General features: G+C 53.1%; 2 protein-coding genes and 1 pseudogene across 2 annotated transcripts; all 3 read right to left on the bottom strand.

The window, feature by feature from the left end:
- Positions 1-745: 745 nt before the first annotated feature.
- GPAA1 (glycosylphosphatidylinositol anchor attachment 1) lies at positions 746-4,155 on the bottom strand. The gene is made up of 12 exons (XM_081792081.1): positions 3,998-4,155; positions 3,552-3,731; positions 3,358-3,469; positions 3,018-3,165; positions 2,837-2,938; positions 2,552-2,748; positions 2,281-2,477; positions 2,033-2,186; positions 1,788-1,883; positions 1,444-1,634; positions 1,192-1,362; positions 746-1,080 (listed from the first exon to the last, which is right to left on the bottom strand). The coding sequence occupies exons 1-12, from the start codon at positions 4,069-4,071 to the stop codon at positions 837-839; spliced, it is 1,866 nt and encodes a 621-aa protein (XP_081648207.1). The 5' UTR covers positions 4,072-4,155; the 3' UTR covers positions 746-836.
- Positions 4,156-5,259: 1,104 nt separating this feature from the next.
- On the bottom strand, positions 5,260-7,676 carry EXOSC4 (exosome component 4). The gene is made up of 3 exons (XM_081792086.1): positions 7,194-7,676; positions 5,780-5,986; positions 5,260-5,668 (listed from the first exon to the last, which is right to left on the bottom strand). Exons 1-3 carry the CDS (start codon positions 7,362-7,364, stop codon positions 5,309-5,311), a joined length of 738 nt encoding a protein of 245 aa, XP_081648212.1. The 5' UTR covers positions 7,365-7,676; the 3' UTR covers positions 5,260-5,308.
- A 3,604-nt stretch (positions 7,677-11,280) lies between these two features.
- LOC145713476 (small nucleolar RNA SNORA70) lies at positions 11,281-11,402 on the bottom strand (annotated as a pseudogene).
- Between the last annotated feature and the right edge of the window lie 9,169 nt (positions 11,403-20,571).

Below are 20,571 nucleotides of genomic sequence, written 5' to 3'. Positions count from 1 at the left end.
CTGACTGGTCTAGTCACCACATCAGGTGCTGGCAGGGGTGCCTTGGCCCTCGAGGAGATGCCTCTTGACCTGATGTGACCCTGAAAAGCAACATTTTGCTTTTCTTCCCTCCAGAATGGACACTAGACATTCCAGTTCCTTTCAGGGGTCTGCGTATGTGGCCCGCCTGCTCCTAGACGATGCCGGGTGGGGCTCTACCGCTCCACCTTGGCCCTGCCTCTCATGGGTGGCTGGCCTGGGCCAGTTCGGCTCCAGGGAAGCTGGGCGGGGCCACTCCCGGGCCTTGGCGGGTGCCATTCCCCATGCCCCAGGGCTTTTCTGCAGGGCTCCAGTTCAAGCCCTTTTGCGCCTTCAACTCCAGTGCTGAAGACAGAGCAGTGTGGTCCCTGGGCACTTCAGATCCCATCAGGCCCCAAGCCACACCCACCACAGCATTTCCTCCTGCCCGGCACCCTGCCTCCCACCGTGATACGCAGGGAGCTCCCATAATGCTCGTGGGGCTGGGGCCAGGGCAGGGTCTACACGTGCCATTTCCAGATGCCAAGCCCAGTGTCCATCCGAGGCTCTCCTTGGAGGCTGATGTGGCTGCTGGGGCCTCATTCCTGCCAGCAGTAAGTGGACCAGGGCAGTGCCCTCCAGGAAGGAGGTATGTGGGAATGCCAGACCCTCAGACAGAGCTTTTTATCCACGTGCCTAGGAGCTCCAAAAGGACAGCAGACAGTGGGCCACGGGCCCTAACAGCAGCTGAAAACAAAACACCTGTTTATTTCCCAAAAAGAGAACCCCGGGTGCTTGGGGAGTCCCCACCCCGGTCTGTACCACAGGACAGCCACACGTCACTTCCAGAAGAGCACGTTCCAGAAGAGCAGCCAGCAGGGATAGAGGCCCAGAGCCAAGAGCGGAAAGAGCAGGGCGCCGTAGGTGTGGTGGTCCAGCACGCCCTGCGCCAGTGCCGCCAGGAAGAGCTGCCAGCCTTCGGCCAGCGACAGCGGGGCCTCCTGCAGCTCCCGCCAGAGGAACAAGCACCCCAGGAGAGTGGCCGCGGGGCTCGTCAGCACCAGCAGGGCGGCATACAGCAGCCTGGAGGGAGAGGCAGGGTCGGGCTGGGCTCTGTGGTGAGGAGCACAGGCCCCGGGTTGGGGGCAGGGCACCTCGTGTGCAGTTCTGTGACGGGGGCCGACCGGCACATACCGGGGCCCACAGGGGTGGGTGAGCGCGGCAGCGGGCACCATGGTGGCGGCCAGCAGGAAGCCCAGCGAGAAATTGGTGAGGGCAACGCAGGCCAACTGTAGTGCCAGGTAGATGAGAGCCACTAGCTTCAGTGCCATCCAGCCTCTGTCTGGGGCCTGTGCGCTCATCACCCTGCAAGACAAGGGGCTCAGAGGCAGCTGCCTGTGTGTCCAGGGGACCCTCTGTCCCCGCCCAGCCGGCCCAGCCGCTCACCGGTGGGCGCTGTGTGGAAGGGCCAGGCCGGCCGCATAGATGGCCAGCAGCGTCAGCACCACGGCCTCGGCCTCGGCCACGGGGAAGTGCTGGGTAGCCACGTGTTGGCCCAGCACTGGCAGGACGTAGAGGGCCAGGCCCATGGCCTGTGAGATCAGCAAGGGAGCCACAAGCGAGGCCAGCCCCACGCTCTGCAAGGGCACGCGGACACTTGGGACCTGGGCCCTAGGGCCAGGGGGGCCCCAAGGATCCTCACCAACACCCCACCAGTGGAGACTGAGTGGCAGCAGGACCAATCACCGGAACCCCAGGAGCCCTCCCCAGCAGGAGTGGGGGGCCATCACCTGTGCTGGAGGGAGGGGAGGACCAGGTCCAGAGGCGCCCCCAGCCTCCTGAGGGCCCGCTCCGGCCTCATGCAACTGCATCCACAGTTCCAGAGCGTGGTCTAGTCAAGGACCCTGACAAGAGCTGTGATGGGATCTGCCCGGCGGGGGCCCCAGGGCCCATCCCACCCCCCCACTCCAAGGACCACGGGCTCTCCCAGCCTAGAGCGGAGGGGACCCGAGGCTGGCCGCCCGTCAGAGGATATCTTGAGACCAAGGACCAAGAGCAAAAAGCCAGCAGCAGGCATGTAGAGGCCGATGGAGACGAAGCGCGAGAGCGCGGGGAGCACGTAGAAGAAGAAGGACTGGTGCAGGCGCTCCAGAAGGTGGTTGAGCTTGCGGAACATGCCCTCCAGGGCCCTGCCGGGGTGGGGCAGCGTCAGGGCCAGCCGGGCCCCCCAGCACCCCCTCGCCCCCCTAGGCAAGGAAGAGGGGAGGACCAGAAGCCACTTACTTGCCCACCGCCACTAAGTCATACTTATACTGTCGGAAGCTATTGATGCCACGTATGGTCAGGGCCTCCACACGGTAGCGCAGGAAGAGGCCGTGAGCGCCATGGGGGCGGCCAGAGGCCTGCTGCAGAGTCATGAGCAGGAGTGTCTGCAGACCCTGCAGCGGCCCGTCTACCGATGTCCAGTCCTGGGGCTGCAGCTTAGAGGGTTTGGGGACGAGGTCAGATGACCCCCACACAGGTCCCAGGCTGCCCAGGCAGGCGGCCCCCTTACCTTGCCCTGCAGAGTACACAGCAGTCCCCCTTTCTGACAGAAAGTCTGGAAGAGGTTGAGCAGATCGAGATTGGGCAGCTGCCCGTTGAGCCCCTCCACGGCCACATCAAGGCTAGTGACCACGTCGCTACTGAGCTCCAGGGCCAGGGCTGCCTGGATGGCCCCAGCCCGGCCCTGCAGAGGGGATGACTGCATGCCTGTAGGAGCAGGTGAATGAGGTGCCGACGGAGGGCTGGTGCGTACAGTGGCCCCGAGAGAGGGGCGGGGCAGGGCAAGAGCACCCACCGGTGACATTGGTGTCGTGGTAGGCCTCAAGCCAAGCCTCAGTGCCCAGAAGGTCTTGCTCTGTCACCAGGAAGATGATGTCTTTGGCCCAGTAAATCTGCCCTGAGGACCAGAAGCTGGTCAGCAAGGCCCGGGACAGAGGCCGAACCCTCCCTTGCCAGCAGTAGCCCCTGAGCCTCACCCCGAAAGTGGGCAGCAAGCGCCAGCAGCAGCCCCACAGCCTGGCTGTTGGTAGAGTCGGGGCCGCAGGGTACAGTGAGCACCAGGGATTCAGTGCTGGCGGCGCGTGGGGCCCGCAGGATGCCATACACGTTGGTACCGGCCACCATCTGTATGCAGTATTGGGGGGTAACCCTCAGCACCACCCCACTCTAGAGTGCTGAAGCCTCTCCCCTTTTCTCCCTAGGATGCCCGTTAGGAATTTCCTGGGCCCCAGGACCTGGCACCACTGAGCTTCCCAGTCCCAAGCCACCCTCTCAAGGTCTTTTTTGGTCCCAGACACATCCTCTCCCCCACAGTACATAGCGCTCGCGGGTCTCATCAGGAAAGGGCAGTTTCCGGGAGAAACTCTGCGTGTAGACCTCCAGCCCCACTGACCGCATCGTCCGCTCCAGCCAGGCCACTGGCAGAGCCCTGGAGGCACAAAGAGAACCTTTAAGAGCGCCCTGACTTTGACCACCACTGTTTCCCCCAGACCCACAGCTCCACCGCTCACCCCGTCTTCCTGCGGTGGGCAGCGAAGTCTCGGGCGAAGCCTCGGGCACGCTCTCCGCCCGCAAACTGCTCCTCCACCATGGTGGAGCCCATGGCGTTCTCCGACATGTATGTGCGCTGGGTCAGGGGCGGAAAAGCCAGCGCCAGGAACCAGGCGATACCCGCCACGTAGCTCAGCACGCTGCAGGGAGAGGGGGCGGAGGAGACCGCCGGAGCGTTAGGGGGTTCTGACACCGCGGCCCGTGGCCTCCACCTCTGCACCGGGGGTGGCGGGGGCGTGTGTGAGGGACCTGGCCCTGGAGTCCGGGCACCCGGGACATCGGACGGGAGAGCTGAGCCCCGGGCCTGCTGCCCCGAGCGACGCCGGCGGGGACGACGCGACTGGCGCTAGCAGCCGGAGGGGCCGCCGGCGGCCGCAGCGCAGGGTTCCCCGGGCCCCGCCCTTACCAGAGCGGCGCGTTGAGGCGCAGCACGAGGCGGGCGAGGGCGCGCCGGCGCACCGGGTCCGACAGGAGGCCCATGGCGGGGAGGGGCGGCTCCGGGACCGCGCTCCCCCGGCCGGCTGCAGCCCCGGGGCCCGGCGCCTCGCGCCTGCCCGACGGGAAGTGGCCGCCCGCACGCACTTCCGCTCCCGAAGGCCAACGCGCCGCCGCGCATGCGCGGAACGGAAGCGATACTCGGGCGGGCCGGAGAGCGGTCTCCAGGGGAAGTAGCAGGAGGTGTATACCACGCGAGAGCAAAGAGTGGAGACCGCTGGCTGCTGGCCGGCGGTAGCGAGAAAGCTCCGATTTGCAGAACCAGAGAGGGGATGACTAGGGCGGGAGGGAGGAAAACCGCAGAGCACGGAGGCTGCTGGCAGTGACAGGTCCGAATGCCTGGAGTGGGTAGACAGGAAGAGGGCTTCCGTGGACCGCGAGGCCAAGGCATTGGCTGATTCGTTTCTGTGGATGTCGGTCAAAAATGGCGGTGAACGCAGAAATGAAATCAGTGTGAGTCCAGCACCGAGGTCATCAGGGCCAGATGACCACAGGGAGGAAGGTGCGGATAGTACCGTTGGCCAAAATGGGTTTCAAAGGAGCTGGGGCATGTGGAGTAGAAAGTGGGGGGCACTCCGATTCAGATCAAGAGATGCCAGAGACATTAGGGGAGAAGCAGCCCCTGGGGGGAGAGCTGCAGGGGCGCTGGTGTTCAGTGCTCAGGCAGGTGCGGACATGCGTGTGTGTGTGTGTGTGTGTGTGTGTGTGTAGAGAAGACCCCGTTAGACAACATGTATCTATTGTACTTTTGGAGCCTGAGACTAAGTAGGCCCAAAGGGTTCCTAGGTTGAAAGGGGCCGTTCAGTCCAAGCCATAGTCAAGACGATGTGAGACACGGCCCCCACATCTCCATGGTGGGTTCCCAGAGCCAGCTTGAATTCTCCCTCAGCCCTTGTTGAACTCAGGGCCTCGGATGTGCGGGGGTGAAAACAGACTCCAGAGTCCAGGCCATTACAGGCCATGCTCAGCTGCCTTGAACCCTGCCTGGCACAATTGCTCTTCATCCACGGACACACTCCCCCCACCTTCTTCTTCAGGGTTTGAATCTTGAGGTTGCAGGAAGTATGTATCTCATGTGTGGGAGATGGTCCCTATTCCCCCCCATCCCCCCACCCCCGGAGCAAGTACCAAGCCAGGCTGGGAGGGTGTGGAAGTGCTATGGGGCGATCAAAGTACAGCGCACTGTGTGTGAGTTTTATTCCGGGCCCGGGGGGCCAGACGCTCAGTCCCCTAGCAAAATGGAGGCCTCCCGTACATGCTGCCGAACGACACGGTCCAGCAGGGTGTGCACGTCACGGGCAGCCCGGGCAGCAGCCTCCAGCACCTGCTCCAGGTGGTCTTCGTGCAGCCTGGCGTCCATTTCAAGCAGTGCAAGCTGGCCTGAGGCTGGCAGCAGGGCCAGGGCAAGCTGGGGGCCACCAGCTGCCTCCTCCACGTGGCTGAGGTCCGCCAGGGCCGTGCTGTCCACAAAGCCAGCCGAGCAGGCGCACACGAAGTCCCGCATGGGTATCCCGGCGTCCAGCACTGCCAGCGTGGCCGCATTCACGCAAGCTGCGTACGTCCCACCGTCGGCCTGCAGCACCTGCAGGAACCGCGCCCACCGGCGGCATCGGTGTATCAGGCTCTCGGCCTGGACTCCCAACCCCCACCCCATCCCTCTCCCTCCCCAGGCGGATAGCTGCTGCCTGCTCACCTGCACATAGATATCAATCTGGGAGCGTGGGTGCAGCTGTGTAAGGATGGCTGCCTCGAAGGTCTGACGCAGCTGCAGGCCCATCTCGCAAGACTTACGGTCCCCATGTGGTCGCCGCTTGCGTTCGCCTGTACTGAAGGTCGCAGAACTATACTGACAGTTCACCAGGGCCCTGTCAGGCAGGGCTCGAGCCCGGGAGCCCCGGATCTGGGGGAGGAAGGACACATGAGCCAGCCTCACTCCTGCCGGCTCGCGCACCTTCCTCTAGTGCAGGCCCCGGACCTCAGGCTCCTTCCCACCCCTCCTCCTTCTTCCAACATCTCAACAGCTACTTTACCTTCAAACGCCCCACAGGAGGGCCACTTGGCCCATCTCTAAGCCATCATCCCCCCTCAGGTCTCCCCGTTTCCATCCTCGCCTCATCCCCTCCCAGCCCATTCTCTATTTGTAGCCAGGGCCCGTATATTCACAAGCAGCAAGTCTGACTTTGTCTCCTCTACACACTCACATATGGTACTGCCTTCCCAAAGCTTCCCCATCACGTGTGACACAAAATCAAAAATACTTTCCCTGGTCTGTGAAGCGGTGAGTTCTTGCCTTCCTAGAAGGCCCTCAATCTCACTCTGAGTAATCCCCCACCTCCCACCAGCAGCCTTTCCACTCTGCAGACGTGCCGTGTTTGTTTCCACCCCAGTGGTCTTCCCTTCTCCAGCAACGGAGACAAGGCAATACAAAATCAGGATTTTATTTAAAGTCCCTTCGGGGCGCCTGGGTGGCTCAGTCGGTTAAGCGTCTGACTTCAGCTCAGGTCACGATCTCGCCGTCCGTGAGTTCGAGCCCCGCGTCGGGCTCTGGGCTGATGGCTCAGAGCCTGGAGCCTGCTTCCGATTCTGTCTCCCTCTCTCTCTGCCCCTCCCCCGTTCATGATCTGTCTCTCTGTCTCAAAAATAAATAAACGTTAAAAAAAAGTTTTAAAAAATAAAAAGAAAAGAAAAAAATAAAGTCCCTGTCCTCACGGAGTTAGACTGCCGTCCGAAGCGACCGATTACCGAAAGGCAGGGAAGTGTGTGGTTGTAGGGGAGGGGGCTTGCCACGTGAGGAAGGCGGTCCGGGGAGGCGTCACCCGGAGGATGACGTCAGAGTAGAGAGCAGAGAGAGGACGCGAACGCGGGAGAGCGCGGGGCGCTTGGAGGAAGAGCAAAGAGGAGGGCAGGGCGGAGGGGAGAGAGGCCGGTGAGAAAGGCGGGGACCGCGGTGCACCACGCTGCCAGGACTTTGGCTCTGGAGCCGAGCGAGCGGCGGCGGCCCTGAAGATGCGCTGGGTGGACGCGGCGCGCGCCGGCCGTCGCCTCGGCATCCTCAGCTCAGCCTGGAGGCCCCTCGCACCCCGCCCAGCTCGCGCACGCCCACTCGCCTCGTGCGGCCCGTAGACCACCGCCAGCGCCTTGGTGTTGCCTTGCTCGATGTAGGCCGAGCCGTCGGCCTGCGCGAACACGCCCATCCGCGCCTGGATCTTGCGCAGCTCCCCGGCGCGCCGTCCGTCTACCCGGTAGCCCTGATCCGACAGCAGCTCCAGGCCCGCCATGTCGCCCGGCCGCTAGCCACGCTTCCGCCTCCCGCAAAACTACAGTTCCCGGCGCCTCTGACCCTCACTTCCGACCTCCCGGCGGCCGGCGGTTTCCGGCGGCCGAACGCCCCACTTCCGGCCTCGGAGCACTAGGGTGCCCGGCGGCCCCGCTGGCCCTACTTCCTGCCGCGGGAGTCGTGGGCGGTGCTGACCGGGTGCCAGAGCGCTGTGCCCGCGGGCGTTTTGGGGCGCTGTCCCACGGCTGCCAGAGGTGGAGACCGGCAGGGAGAAGGATCCCCCGGCCGCGCCCCTTCGGGTTTGTCGCGGGGGCGGTTTTAACGCTCACCCCCCCCCCCCCCCCCGCCCGAGACCTCCCCGGACTTTCCCGCACGCGCCTACACCAGGTCCCAGAGGGCCGGGACCTGCCGCCCCCGGCCACTCCTCCACCCCACCTTCGGGGACCGCGCCTGCGCCCTGCCTGCTAGTCCCTGGCCGCGGAGGCTCCTCGGAGGTTGGGCGGGAGAGCGCAGCGCCTGCTGCAGGATGCGGCATCCCGTCAGCGCTGATTTTCTTGCTCTTCCGCAGCCGTAAAGGCATGGTTCTCCCAAGCCGAGGCACGCTTTGTGTTTTCTTACCGTTTAGGTTTTACATTTGTACATTCAAAAAAATTGACACGTAATCTGTACGGTACACACACATGCTCATACTCCTTTGATAGGGCGTTTAAGATTTTCTTCTCCATGTTGGCTTAGTTCTTTCTGTCCGCATCCCCTCTGCCCCCACGCCCTCTTCCTTACCGTAATAAATAGTTCTTTCCAGGTTTTTCTCCACACTCAAATGTGATCACATGTGAATCAAGCACAGATGCGCGCCGTTGTACAGTCATGTAGCATTTGGATCTGTGGTGGTTATTACTATTTAATGGGATTCTTTTATACGCCCTTTTCTGTTTTTCACTCAACACCTTATGAAATCCACGCAATCTTGTGGAACTCTCATTAATTTTTGATTGCCAGGATGTATCCCCGCCACTGCCCCACGTGGGCAGTGGGTGCCTGTCGAGGGGCTTAGGCAATGGGGATAGAATCCCACAATGCGGATTCTCTGAATGAAGAGTAAACGTGAGAGTTCCTTTTTCCCCTCTCTTCCCACCAAGAGTGACTTACATTTTTACATAATCCTTGCCAGTCCTGAGTGTTACTGACTTCACCTCTCTTTCCCGTATCCTGACTTGGTGTATTCCAGCACCTGGTGGCAATCCCACAGGAGGGAACTGCCAGTGTGTCTATAGGGGGGAGACATGAGGGCTTTTCCTCCCCAGGTACCTCCTCCTCCAGGTGTCTCTGTTTCCCAGTGGTCAAGGTCCCCAGCAGGAGGCTTGTGTCCCCCCTTCCAGCGGCATGACTCAGCTCCCCTGCAGTGCTTAGGAAGCCAGAGCCCGTGCTCCAACTTTGAAAGTGGGAAGATGAGCCGAAAGGGTTGCCACACACTGAGAGGAGGTGGTAGGAGGAAGGTGCACAGGCCCCGCTCCCAGCATGCCCTTCGTTTACATCCAGCTCCCGCAAAGCCGGAAAACGGGCCACCTTTTTCCTCTGACGATGAAGATACCCTCACCCTTTCCAAAAGGGGTTGCGTGGAGTTTGCATGTCTGTTTATCTCTTGCTGCATAACCTTAGTGACTTCAAATAACAACAAATGATATTATCAGACCTTGCAATCCAGAGGATTGCCTGGGCTCATCTAGGTGGTTTGCACTTGGGATCTTTCCTGCCTGTGGTCACCGTGGACACCGACAGGTGTGGTCTTGAGGGCTTCCTCTCTCGCATCTTTCGTGGTTGTTGCTGGCTGTTGGCCAGGGCCTCATCTGGGCCTGTGAGACAGCATACCTACCCACAGCCTCTCCATGCACCCCATGCTTCCTGGAAACATGGCGCCTGGGTTCTACGGTGACCTCAAAAGACAAGGTGGTCACGTGGTGTTTTAAGACCTAGCCCCAGAAGTCACGTAGTGTTATTCCCACCAGACTACGTGGGTCAAGGTGGTCACAAAGGTCTTGCCCAGGCTCAAGGGGAGGGACATGGACCCTGCCCCTCAATAGAAGCAGGATTAACGTCATGTCCTGAGAAAAGTGGGCAGGATGGACACACTGTAATAGCAGGAGCCCAAGTCCTACAAGCACAGCGTCCCCTCCGAGGTGGTGGTCTCTGAGCTGAGTACAGCACAAAAGCTGTGAGTCGGCCACGGCCCTGCCACTGTCCCTGGTCTAAGGCTATGATGGCGATCGTCCTCCGCAACCCCCCACCCACAGTCTCCCTGCTGTCAGTTCTTCGGCCAGATCCAGCTGGTTACTGGTGGTTTGATCCAGCCTTTTTCTCTCAGCGTTTTGAGCTCGGATTGTCCCTGTCCTTGCTGGGGCAAGATTGCAGTAGTTGTCCATTGACACAGGTGGAAACCCTACAGGGGTCCCCACATGTGTCCTGCCCCGGTTGCACACCCAGGACAATCAGAATAATGTTGGTCCTGGCCTGCAGAGCCCCGAGCTCAAAGTGGCTGGGTGATGGCTCTTCCCTCCAGATCAGTGGAACCCTTATTGTCCTTCGGTGGAAGCGTCCCCTCCACCCCTGCTTCCAGCCTGGCAGCGTCTCCAGTTTAGGGGGCCATTCCTGCCCCCCTGGATTCTCTGACCCTGTGTTGGAAACACAGGTAGATCCAGGTTTGGGGGGCCTCACACTTCTACAAATTTGGGAGCTGTGTTGGGAATTCCGGACCACTCCTGGATTCAGTGATTTGCTTGGAGGACTTGTAGAATTTGGCACAGACTGTTGAACCTGTGGTTGAGCTTTATTCCAGAGAACGGGTAGTAATCAGCATCGGCAAAGGAACATGTGGCAAAATCAGGCAAACAAGCACAGCTTCCAGAACCCTCTCCCAGAGACCCCGCAGGACACACTCCCAATTCCCACAGCGGCAGACGGTGACAGCATGTGTGGAATGTTGTCCACTGGGATGCTCACCGGAGACTCGGCACCCAGGGTGTTCACAGGGGGCTGGTCATGTTGGCGCCCTCTGCCTGGCACAAACCCCGATTCCTAATGTCTAGGAGGAGGAAGTCAGGAGTTCCCCATAAGCCATATTTATTTGTTGAGTTTAGGCTCAATGGGCCACTCTTAGGGAACGGCAGGAGCCTTCCGGAAACTGAAGCTCCCAGACACCAGCTAACCCTGTGAGCACATCTTCCGAAGGAGAGCCGTCTCAGCCCCGCTGTGTTAACTCTTTCCCGCATGGTGCTGTTTTCAATAAATAGAAGACAAAATCATATACGCAAAATTAAGTGAACAGAGTGACAAGAGAAACCCTAACACGTAACGTAAATTTTTAGAGTTCACCAAAAGCACAAACATCACAAAACAAAGAAGATCAACATAATATCATGAATTGTCTTCCCGAAATATTTCTCTAACACGTTTCCCTTATGCTTTTTGGGGTTTTTTTTTTGGTTTGCTTTTTGTTTATTCAGACAGGAAGCAGGATTTATTGGTGGGCATGAATGGGGACGGGCAGTCTGAAGTTCTCGTGAGTGCAGAGCCCGCTATTTGTCCAAGGGGCCGTGATGAGGGATGTATTTGACCCCATAGCCATCTGGGATGGACGGCTTTTCAGCCAACATGTCTTCAGATTCGTCCGCATTAAACTCAGTAAAGCCTCACTTCTTGGAGACGTGGATCTTCTGGCGGCCAGGGAACTTGAACTTGGCCCTGCGTGGTGCCTCCATCACAGGCCCCTTGTTCCGCAGCTTGGTACGGATGGACACGACGACTTGGCCAGTGTGCACCCCCAGCCACTGTGCCCTGGGGCTTTCCAAAGACACCCCGCATACCTGTCTGCAGCCTAGATTGGAGAAAGCATGTGATCAGACATCAATCTCCACTGGAAGCGCTGTCTCCGCGGTCCCTTAGGGCCACCCGTGCAGTCAGTAGGCTGCACACGCTACCGGGGAGGCTGCTGTTTGCCGCCATGGCACAGCAGCCTCCGCGGGGAAAGGCACAGTCGGCTCCCCCACGCTTTTGGGTGTAGCCTCTGCTGGCCTGTTGAGATCGCGACACTTGGGGGTCTGGCGGGCTCAGTCAGTGGAGCACACGACCCTTGATGACCCTTGATCTCGGGGCTGCGAGTTGGAGGCCCGCCCACGCTGGGTGTAGAGGTTACTTAAAGCAAAATATGAAAAAAAGACGACGACCCTTTCGTGCTGTCATTCTCTCTATATAGAGAGAAGACAATTCAGTCTCTTTTCTAACACGTTTGATGAAAGTTATTTTTATTATAGCTTAGGAAAGTTGCTTTCAGGTAATGGCTCTTGTGGGTAATATTGTGCGGATTTTTAGAACCGTTAAATTTGAGGAGCCCTCTGTCAGATTTTTCTTACATACGAGCCCTAAGATTTCAAGGCCTTTGGGGTTCTCTTCTTTGTGATGAAATGACTTTAGGTATTTTTTTGAATTGACGACGCTCATTAGCCAATTCCATCAGGCCGGAGTGTCATGACGTGGGGCACAGAGGGAGGCAGGTGTGTCCCTGGAAGCCATGTCTACACCAGAATGACAGCAATAGCTTAACCACCCCAGGAAGTGAGTGTTCCCGCGGAGCCCAGACTAAATGCAGCCCAACCCCACATCTTGAGCACTGCCCCTGCAGCCCCGTCAGCAGGCAGGGAGGGACAGAGAGCAGGTCGCAGGAGGGAGAGAGCTTTAACCGAAGGTGGTTATGTTACTTTGGCGAATTTTACAAAAAGTGACCTTGTAGACACTCTGCCGAGGCCCCGCCCTGGGATGGGCTGTGCGAATGCGGGGTGAGCCTCATGACTTCACCGTGAGCCCGTTCCCCAGAAACCCTGACACCGAGGACAGCACAGACGCGTCCCGATGGTGTCCCACCCTCGGAGGGGCTAATAGTCAGCTGGGAGTGTGCAGGACCCTCAACGGACTGTCACTTTCCCATTAGACTGAAGGGGAACTTGGGAAGATAGGTGAGTCCAGGGTCGTGAGCTCGTTGCCCCAGGCCGTCAGCTCTAACATGGGTCCCTGGCGTGCAGCACTAGCCAGTGGGAAGTAGGGCAGGCCTGGGTAAGCCAGGAGGGAGGTGCTAGCAGAGGGCCTCTGGGTGGGAGGGTCCAGGGTCATGGGTCACTGCTGCACGGGTGGGGTGTTTAGCGACAGCAGCGAAAGCTGTGCAGAACCACCCGCTGACCCACGGCCACTCCACTCGCGGGCATTTGCCTAAGCAAAGCTGTGATGTCTTTCTCTGCTAAGTGCAAAATCTGGGCTTCAAAAAGCAGTCAGTGTTACCTATCTCTCCCGGGCAACTACCACACTATCCTGTTCCTTTGCACAGTTCATGATTTTCTGTTGAAAACTGGACACTTAAATTTTTTCTTAAGCTTATTTATTTATTTTGAGAGAGAGAGAGGGACAGAGAGACAGAGAGACAGAGAGCACATGTGGGGTAGGGGCAGAGAGAGAGAGAGAGGGAAAGAGAGACAGAATTCTAAGCACTTTCCGCGCTGTCCGCACGGAGCCTGACGAGGGGCTCGAGCTCATGAACTGTGACATCGTGACCTGAGCCCGGATCAAGAATCAGATGCATAACCAACCGAGCCACCCAGGCGCCCTGAAAACTGGACATTTTAGACGAGCCATTATAGTGACTCTGGATTATGATTAACCAATCCTCCTTTGGTTTGTTGATCTTGCTGTTTTGTTAGTTTATTTGTCCAGTGGCTTCGTTTATTATTATTTTGTTAGTTTTTATGTCTAGTCTGCACAGTTCCGTGAAGTCTATTCCTCCACGGTGCGTAGCCTATGATGCCACCACTCAGATCCCCACCACCCGGGTCTTATACTGAAGCCTGGCTTCCTAGAAGTCACATGTGGGTCAGGACAGCTTGGGGTTCAGCCACCAACCGGGCGAAGATCGTGCTTAAGTGACCCCCCGCCAGTGAGGTGCCATCCACGGCTGATGGATCAGCGTGCGGCTGGAAAACGCCTCGTGTCCAGCCGGTGTATTAGGCTGAGGGATACCCTCCAAGGCTCTGGTCCCCCAAAGCTATGAGTGTTACCTTATGTGGCAAAAGGAACCTTGCAGGTGAGATTAAGTTGAGGATCCCGAGATGGGAAGATTGTCGGGGATTATCCAGGCGGGCCCTCAGTGTCATCGCGAGTATCCCCTTTAGTCTGGTCACCAAAGAAGAGAAGGCAAAATGTGGAGACAGAGACTGGAGCGATGCAGCCCCAAGCGCACCGCATGGAACGAATTCCCCCCTGGGGCCCTCCAGAAGGAACCATTCCCGCCAGCACCTCGATTTTAACCCATAGCACTCGTCTTGAGCTTCTGGCCTCCAGAACTGTAAGAGAATAAATGTGTGTTGTTTTAAGCCTTCGAGTTTGTGGTCATTTGCTGGAGCCTTTTCGTAACTTTTCAGCGCGAAGATCTCAACATTGACTCCTACGGCCCCACACTCAACACCCAAAGAAAGTCAGTCCCGGGCGGGGTCTGGGGGAACTGGGGGCGGGACAGAGGAAATGACCCTGGTCTACAAGCGTGTGTTAGGGGGATGGTAGCCTCAGCTTGTCCTGCCCAGTGTGGACCCTCTCACGTAGGGCTGGGCGCCGGGGGGAGGGGAGTCCCCACGTTCTTGGCTAAACCCTGCCAGGATGGAACTTTCATGATTGGGAACAGGGCTTGGGAGGGAGGAGGTTCTGGCTCAAATGCCACACGTTCTGCTCTTCTCACCAAGACTTACGAGACCTCCTACGATAAATGCCGTCTGCCCTTTGGTCAAAATCCGGAGTAAGCGGGTCCCACAGCCCTCCTGGAAGTCCTGCCCCTGCCAGGCCTCTCAAGGTCAAGGGCACTCCTACCGCATTCTTCTGGGCAAAATAAGGCCCAAGGGCCAGTCCAGACTCCAGGGGCTGATAACCGGATCTCGTTTGTTCCAGGGAGGGCGGTGTGTGTACCTCCCGTGGCAGCCCGTGTTTCGCCATCTACCCCCGGGTGCGGACACCCCCGGGCTCCTCCGGTAGGTGGGAGGGGCTACTTCTGCGCCAGAGGGGCCCCGCGTCTGTCGTCTGTCGGAGGAGAGTGTGCGTCAGCCCCGCCTGGGCCACAGGTCCTGGATTCCCTCCACCGGGAGGAGGCCGTGCGCCTTTGCGTTGCCTCAAGTGCAACGGCTGGGCACAACATCAGTGTGTTAATTCATAGCTCTCTAAGCCAGGAGTCTTGGCACAGCGGTCGCATCGAGACACTGGACTTCAATGACCATCTGATGTGACTTCCTTTCAGCTTGAAGAATTGTCTTTTTGTTAAGTTTGAGGTAAAATGGATAGATAACATTACACAGAAATTTCAGGCATACGATCTTATATTCGACATCTGTATGCACTACAAAGTGATCACCACCAGAAGACTACCAATATCACCATACAATCGATCCGTTCACACATTTTGCCCCCCCCAACCATCAGTCTGTTCTCTGTATCTATGAATTTGTTTATGTTTTGCTTTGTTCGTTCCGATTCCACAGGAGTAAAATCATATATTTGTCTTTCTCTGCCCAACTTACGTCATGTGGCATAATACCCTCAAGTCCATCCATGTTATCAAAAAATAGCAAGATTTTATTCTTTTTTTTCTGGCTGAGTAATATTCTGTGGGGTGTGTGTGTGTGTGTGTGTGTGTGTGTATAACATCCTCTTTACCCATTCATCCACTGACGGACACTCGGGTTGTTTCTATATCTTGATGACTGTAAGTAATGCTGCTATGAACATAAGGGTGCAGATATCTTTTTTGAATTATTGTTTTTGTTCTCTTCAGAAAAGCGTCCAGAAGTGGAATGGCTAGGTCATGCGGCAATTCTACTCTTAATTTTTTGAGGAACTTCCATACTGTTTCCCACAGTGTCTGCACCAATTTCCACTCCCACCAACAGTGCGCGAGGGTTGTCTTTTTCCCCACATCCTGGCCAACACTTGTGATTTGTAGCCATTCTAACAGGTGAGAGGCGGTGCCCGTCTCATCGTGGTTTTGGTTTGCACTTCCCTAATAATTAGCGATGTCGGACATCTTTTCATGTGTCCGTCGGCCACCTGTTTGTCTTTGGAAAAATATCTATTCAGATCCTCTGCCCATTTTTAAATCAGGTTGTTTTTTAAATTGTTGAGTTGTACGAGTTCCTTACTTTTTATGAGTTCTTTATATATTTTGAATATTAAGCCCTTATTAGATGTAGGACCTGCAAGTATCTTCTATTCAGTCGCTACCTTTTCTTTCTGGTTCTGGTTTCCTTTGCGGTGTAGAAGCTTTTTAGTTTCCCATTTGTTTATGTTTGCTTTTTGTTTCCCTTTCTTTGGAGTCAGATCCACAAATATATTGCTAAGACCAGTGTCAGGGAGTGACTGCCTATGTTTTCGCCTAGGAATTTTATGGTTTCAGGTCTTATACTCAAGCCTTTAGTTCATTTTGAGTTAATTTTGTGTATAGTGTAAGATAGTAGTCAAGTTTCATTCCTTTGCATGCGGCTGTCCAGTTTTCCCAGCACCATTTATTGAAGAGATCGTCCTTTCTCCATTGTATGTTCTTGGCTTCTTCATATTAAATTAATTGTTTATATGTGTGTGGGTTTATTTCTGGGCTCTCAGTTTTTCATTGATCTGTGTGTCTGTTTTTATTCCAATACCATACTGTTTTGATTACTATAGCTTTGTAGTATAGTTTGAAGTCAGAAAGCATGATACCTTTGGCTTTGTTCTTTTTCAGGATTGTTTTGGCTATTTGGGATTTTTTTGGTGGTTTCTACAAATTTTAGAATTATTTATTCTAGTTCTTTGAAAAATGTCATTGGAATTTTGATAGAGATTACATTGAATCTGTAGATTGCTTTGGATAGTATGGACATTTTAACAATAGTAATTCTTCCAATCCATGATCATGGGATATCTTTCCACTTCTTTGTGTTGTTTTCAATTTTCTGTCATCAGTGTCTCATAGTCTTCAGTGTTCAGATTTCACTTCCTTGGTTAAACTTATTTCTAGGCATTTTATTCTTTTTGATGCTATTGTAAGTAGGATTGCTTTCTTAATTTACATTTTTTATAGGTAATTATTGGTATATAGAAATACCACACACAAAAAAGAAATGTCACAGATTTCTGTAAATTGAGTTTGTATCCTACAACTTTATTGAATGTGTTGATTAGTTCTAATAGGTTTTTGGTGGAGAATTTAGAGTTTTCTATATAGTATTACATCATCTTCAAATAATGACTTTTTTACCTCTTTATTTCCAATTTAGATGCTTTTTATTTACTTATCCTGCCTTATTGTTATGGCTGGGATTTCCAATACTGTATTGAATAAATGTGGTAAGAGTGGACATTCTTGTCTTGTTCCTGATCTTAGAGGGAAGGCTTTCAGTTTTTCACAGGTGAGTATGATGTTAGCCATGGGCTTTTCATATATGACCTTTATTATGTTGATGTTCCCACTATACCCAATTTGTTGAGAATTTTGATCATAAGTGGATGTTGAATTTTGCCAAATGCATTTTTCACATCTATTGAGATGATCATATGAATTTTCTTCTTCCTTTTGTCAATGTAGTGTATCATGTTGATTGATTTGTGGATGTTGAACAAATAAACAAATCCTACTTAATCATGGTGTATGATCCTTGTAATGGATTGTTTAATTCAGTTTGTTGATATTTTGTTGAGGATTATTGTATCTATGATTATAAAAAAAATATTGGCCTGTAATTTTCTTTGTTGTTGTTGTTGTTGTTGTGTCCTTGTCTGTTTTTGGTATCAGGGTAATGCTAGCCTTGTAAAAGGAGTTTCAAAGTGTTCTCTCTTCTTCAATTCTTTGGAAGAGTTTGAGAAGGATAGGTATTAAATTTTTTTTTTGTATGTTTGATAGAATTCACCAGTTGGGGGCGTGGTGTGGAAGAATTCACCAGCAAAAACATCTAGTCTTGGACTTTTTTGTTTGTTGGGAGGTTTCTGATTACTGATTCAATCTCCTTACTAGAAATAAGTATATTCAGATTTTCTATTTCTTCCTGATTCAGTCTTAGAAAATTGTATGTTTCTAAGAGTTTATCTATTTCTTCTAGGTTGTCCAATTTGTTGACATTTAATTGTTCATAGTAGTTTCTTACGATTCTTTATATTTCTGTGGTATCAATTGTAACTTCTCTTTCTGCCTGTCTTTATTTGATCCCTCTATCTTTTTTTTTTTCTTGGTTAGTCTAGCTAAAGGCTTGTAGGTTTTTATCTTTTCAAAGAACCATTAATCTTTTCTATTATCTTTTTAGTCTTTATTTATTTCTGCTCTTATCTTTATTATTTCCTTCCTTCAACTAACTTTAGGCTTTGCTTGTTCTTTTTCTAGTTCTTTTAGGTGTAAAGTTAGATTGTTTGTTTGAGATTTTTCTTCTTGAGGTAGGCCTGTACTGCTATGAACTTCCCTCTTAGAACTGATTTTGCTGTATCCATAGATTTTTGGCATGTTACATTTTTTTTAAAGTTTATTTATTTTGAGAGAGAGAGAAAGTGCAAGTTAGGGAGGGGCAGAGAGAGAGAGGGAGGGAGAGAGAATCCCAAGCAGGCTGCACACTGTCAGCATGGAGCCCAATGCGGGGCTTGAACCCACAAAATGTGAGATTATGACCTGAGCCGAAGTCAGATGCTTAACTGACTGAGCCACCCATGTGCCTCTGACATGTTACATCTCTAGGTGTTTTTTTTATATCTTCATTGACTTATTTGATGACCCATTGGTTGTTCAGTTGCATGTTGTTTGATTTTTAAAAAAGATTTTCAGTAATCTCTAGACCCAATGTGGGGCTCAAACTTATAACCCCAAGATTGAGAGTTGCCACCTAGGTGTCCCTATTTTTAAACATTTTTAATGTTTATTTTAATTTTTGAGAGACAGAGAGAGAGAACATGCGAGCGGCGAAGGGGCAGAGAGAGAGGAAGACAGAGAATCTAAAGCAGGCTCTGTGCTGTCAGGAAAAAGCCAGATGTGGGGCTCAAACCCACAAACCATGAGATCATGGCCTGAGCCGAACTTGGATGCTCAACCAGCTGAGCCACCCAGGTGCCCCCAAGTTTTATTTTTAAGTAATCTCTATACCCAACATGGGGCTTGAACTTACAACCCCCAAATCAAGAGTCACATGCTTCATGGACTGAACCAGCCAGGTGCCCCCGTGTTTTGTATTTTTGATGTCACATTTTACATCTTTTCTATTTTTTGTATCCCTTAACTAATTATTGTAGTTTTATTCCGTATTACTTTCGTCTTTTAACCTTCATACTTGCTTTATAAGTGATTCATCCAGTATCTTTACTATATATGTACATTTCCAGTGAGATTTTTACTTTCCTATGTTTTCTTATTACTAATTAGTGCTATTTCTTTTCAGTTTTAAGCAGTCCCTTTAACATTTATCATAAGTCTAGGGGCTCACGGGTGGCTCAGTCAGTTGAGCATCCGACTCATGTTTTCAACTCAGGTCATGATTTCATGGTTCTGGGTTCAAGCCCCATATCGGGCTCTGTGCTGACAGTGCAGAGCCTGCTGGAGATTCTCTCTCTCCACCCCCTCCCCCTCTCTTTCTCTCAAAATAAATAAATAAACTTAAAAAGATTATCATAAGTCCAGTTTAGTGGTGATGAACTCCCTTAGTTTTTCCTTATCTGGGAAACTCTTTTCTTAAAGTTTATTTATTTTGAGAGAGAGAGAGAGAGAGAGCACAAGCGGGGGAGAGGCAGAGAGAGAGGAACAGAGAGAACCCCAAGCAGGCTCCACGCTGTCAGCTCAGAGGCCAGTGTGGGGTCCATTTCACAAACTGTGAGATCATGACCGGAGCCCAAATCAAGAGTCTGATGCTTAACCGACTGAGCCACCCAGGTGCCCCTTATCTGAAAAACTCTTACTCGTCCCTTCAATTCTGAACGATAACCTTGCTGGAGAGAGAATGCTTGGCTGGACGTTCTCTCCTTTCAGCACTTTGAATATGTCATGTCACTCCCTTCTGACCTGCAATGTTTTTGCTGAAAAATCTGCTGAGAGCCTTATGGGGTTTCCCTTATAAATAACAAGTTGCTTTTTCTTGCTGCTTTTAAGATTCCCTCTTTAACCTCTACCACTGTGATTATAGTGTGCCTTGGTGTGGATCTCTTCAGGTTCACCTTATTTGGAACTTTCTGGGATTCCTAGGCCTGGATGTCTGTTTCCTTCCCCAGGTTGGGGAAGGTTTGAGATTATTATTTCTTATTTCTTCAGATAAGTTTCCTGGATCTCTCTTTCTCTTCTTCTGGGATCCTCATAACACAAATGTTATTTTGCTTGGTGTTGTCCCAAAGTTCCCTCAAGTTATCGTCACTTTTTAAAAATCTTTTTTCTTTTTGCTGCTGTGTCTGGGTTCCATTGTTTTATCTTCCGGCTCACTGTTCCGTTCTTCTGCTTCATACAGTCTTCCGTTGAGCCCCTCTAGTATATTTTTCAGTTTAGTTGTTGTATTCTTCTTTCCGTGACTTCTCTTTTGTACTTTATTGTATTTTTTATCTTTTTGTTGAAGTTTGCGCTGTCTCACCCATTCTTCTCCTGAGTTTGCTGAGCATCTTTGTGACCATTACTTTGAAATCAGATTGCTTATCTGTTTCATTTAACAGATAAGGTTTTGCTTTGTTCACTCATTGGGAACATATTCCTCTGTCTCCTCATTTTACTTGACTCTCTGTATTTGTTTCCATGTATTAGGCAAATCAGCTGCCTTCCCCGGTCTTGAAGGAGTGGCTTTGTGTAGAAGATGTCCTGTGGGATTCAGAAACACTATCCCCTCTGGCCACCAGAGCCAGGTGCTCAAGCAGTGTCCTCTCTGTGAGTGACAGGAGCCCACCTGCTATGGTGGGGTCACACTGTGGCTTAGAGGTGGGCGGGGCTCTCACCTGGCCCAGCTGTGGGGTGGTCATGGTGGTGGTGGGTGGGCAGGACCCTCAGCCATGTGTGCTCTCTGGTGCTAATGAGTTAGAATCAGATCACAAAAATGGTGCCTGTGGTAGCTCTGTCTCTGGACAGTCTCAACAAACAAGTTCCTTCCTCTCTGAAAAAAAATTTAGGATTAGTAAATGGGTCTCATTCATATATGGTCTACATGCTTTTC

The sequence above is a fragment of the Panthera onca genome, chromosome F2 (assembly GCF_046562875.1).
Source record: "Panthera onca isolate mPanOnc1 chromosome F2, mPanOnc1 haplotype 2, whole genome shotgun sequence".
NCBI classification, from domain to species: domain Eukaryota; kingdom Metazoa; phylum Chordata; class Mammalia; order Carnivora; family Felidae; genus Panthera; species Panthera onca.
Note: the sequence above shows the minus strand (reverse complement) of the source record. Positions and strands in the feature narration are given on the sequence as shown.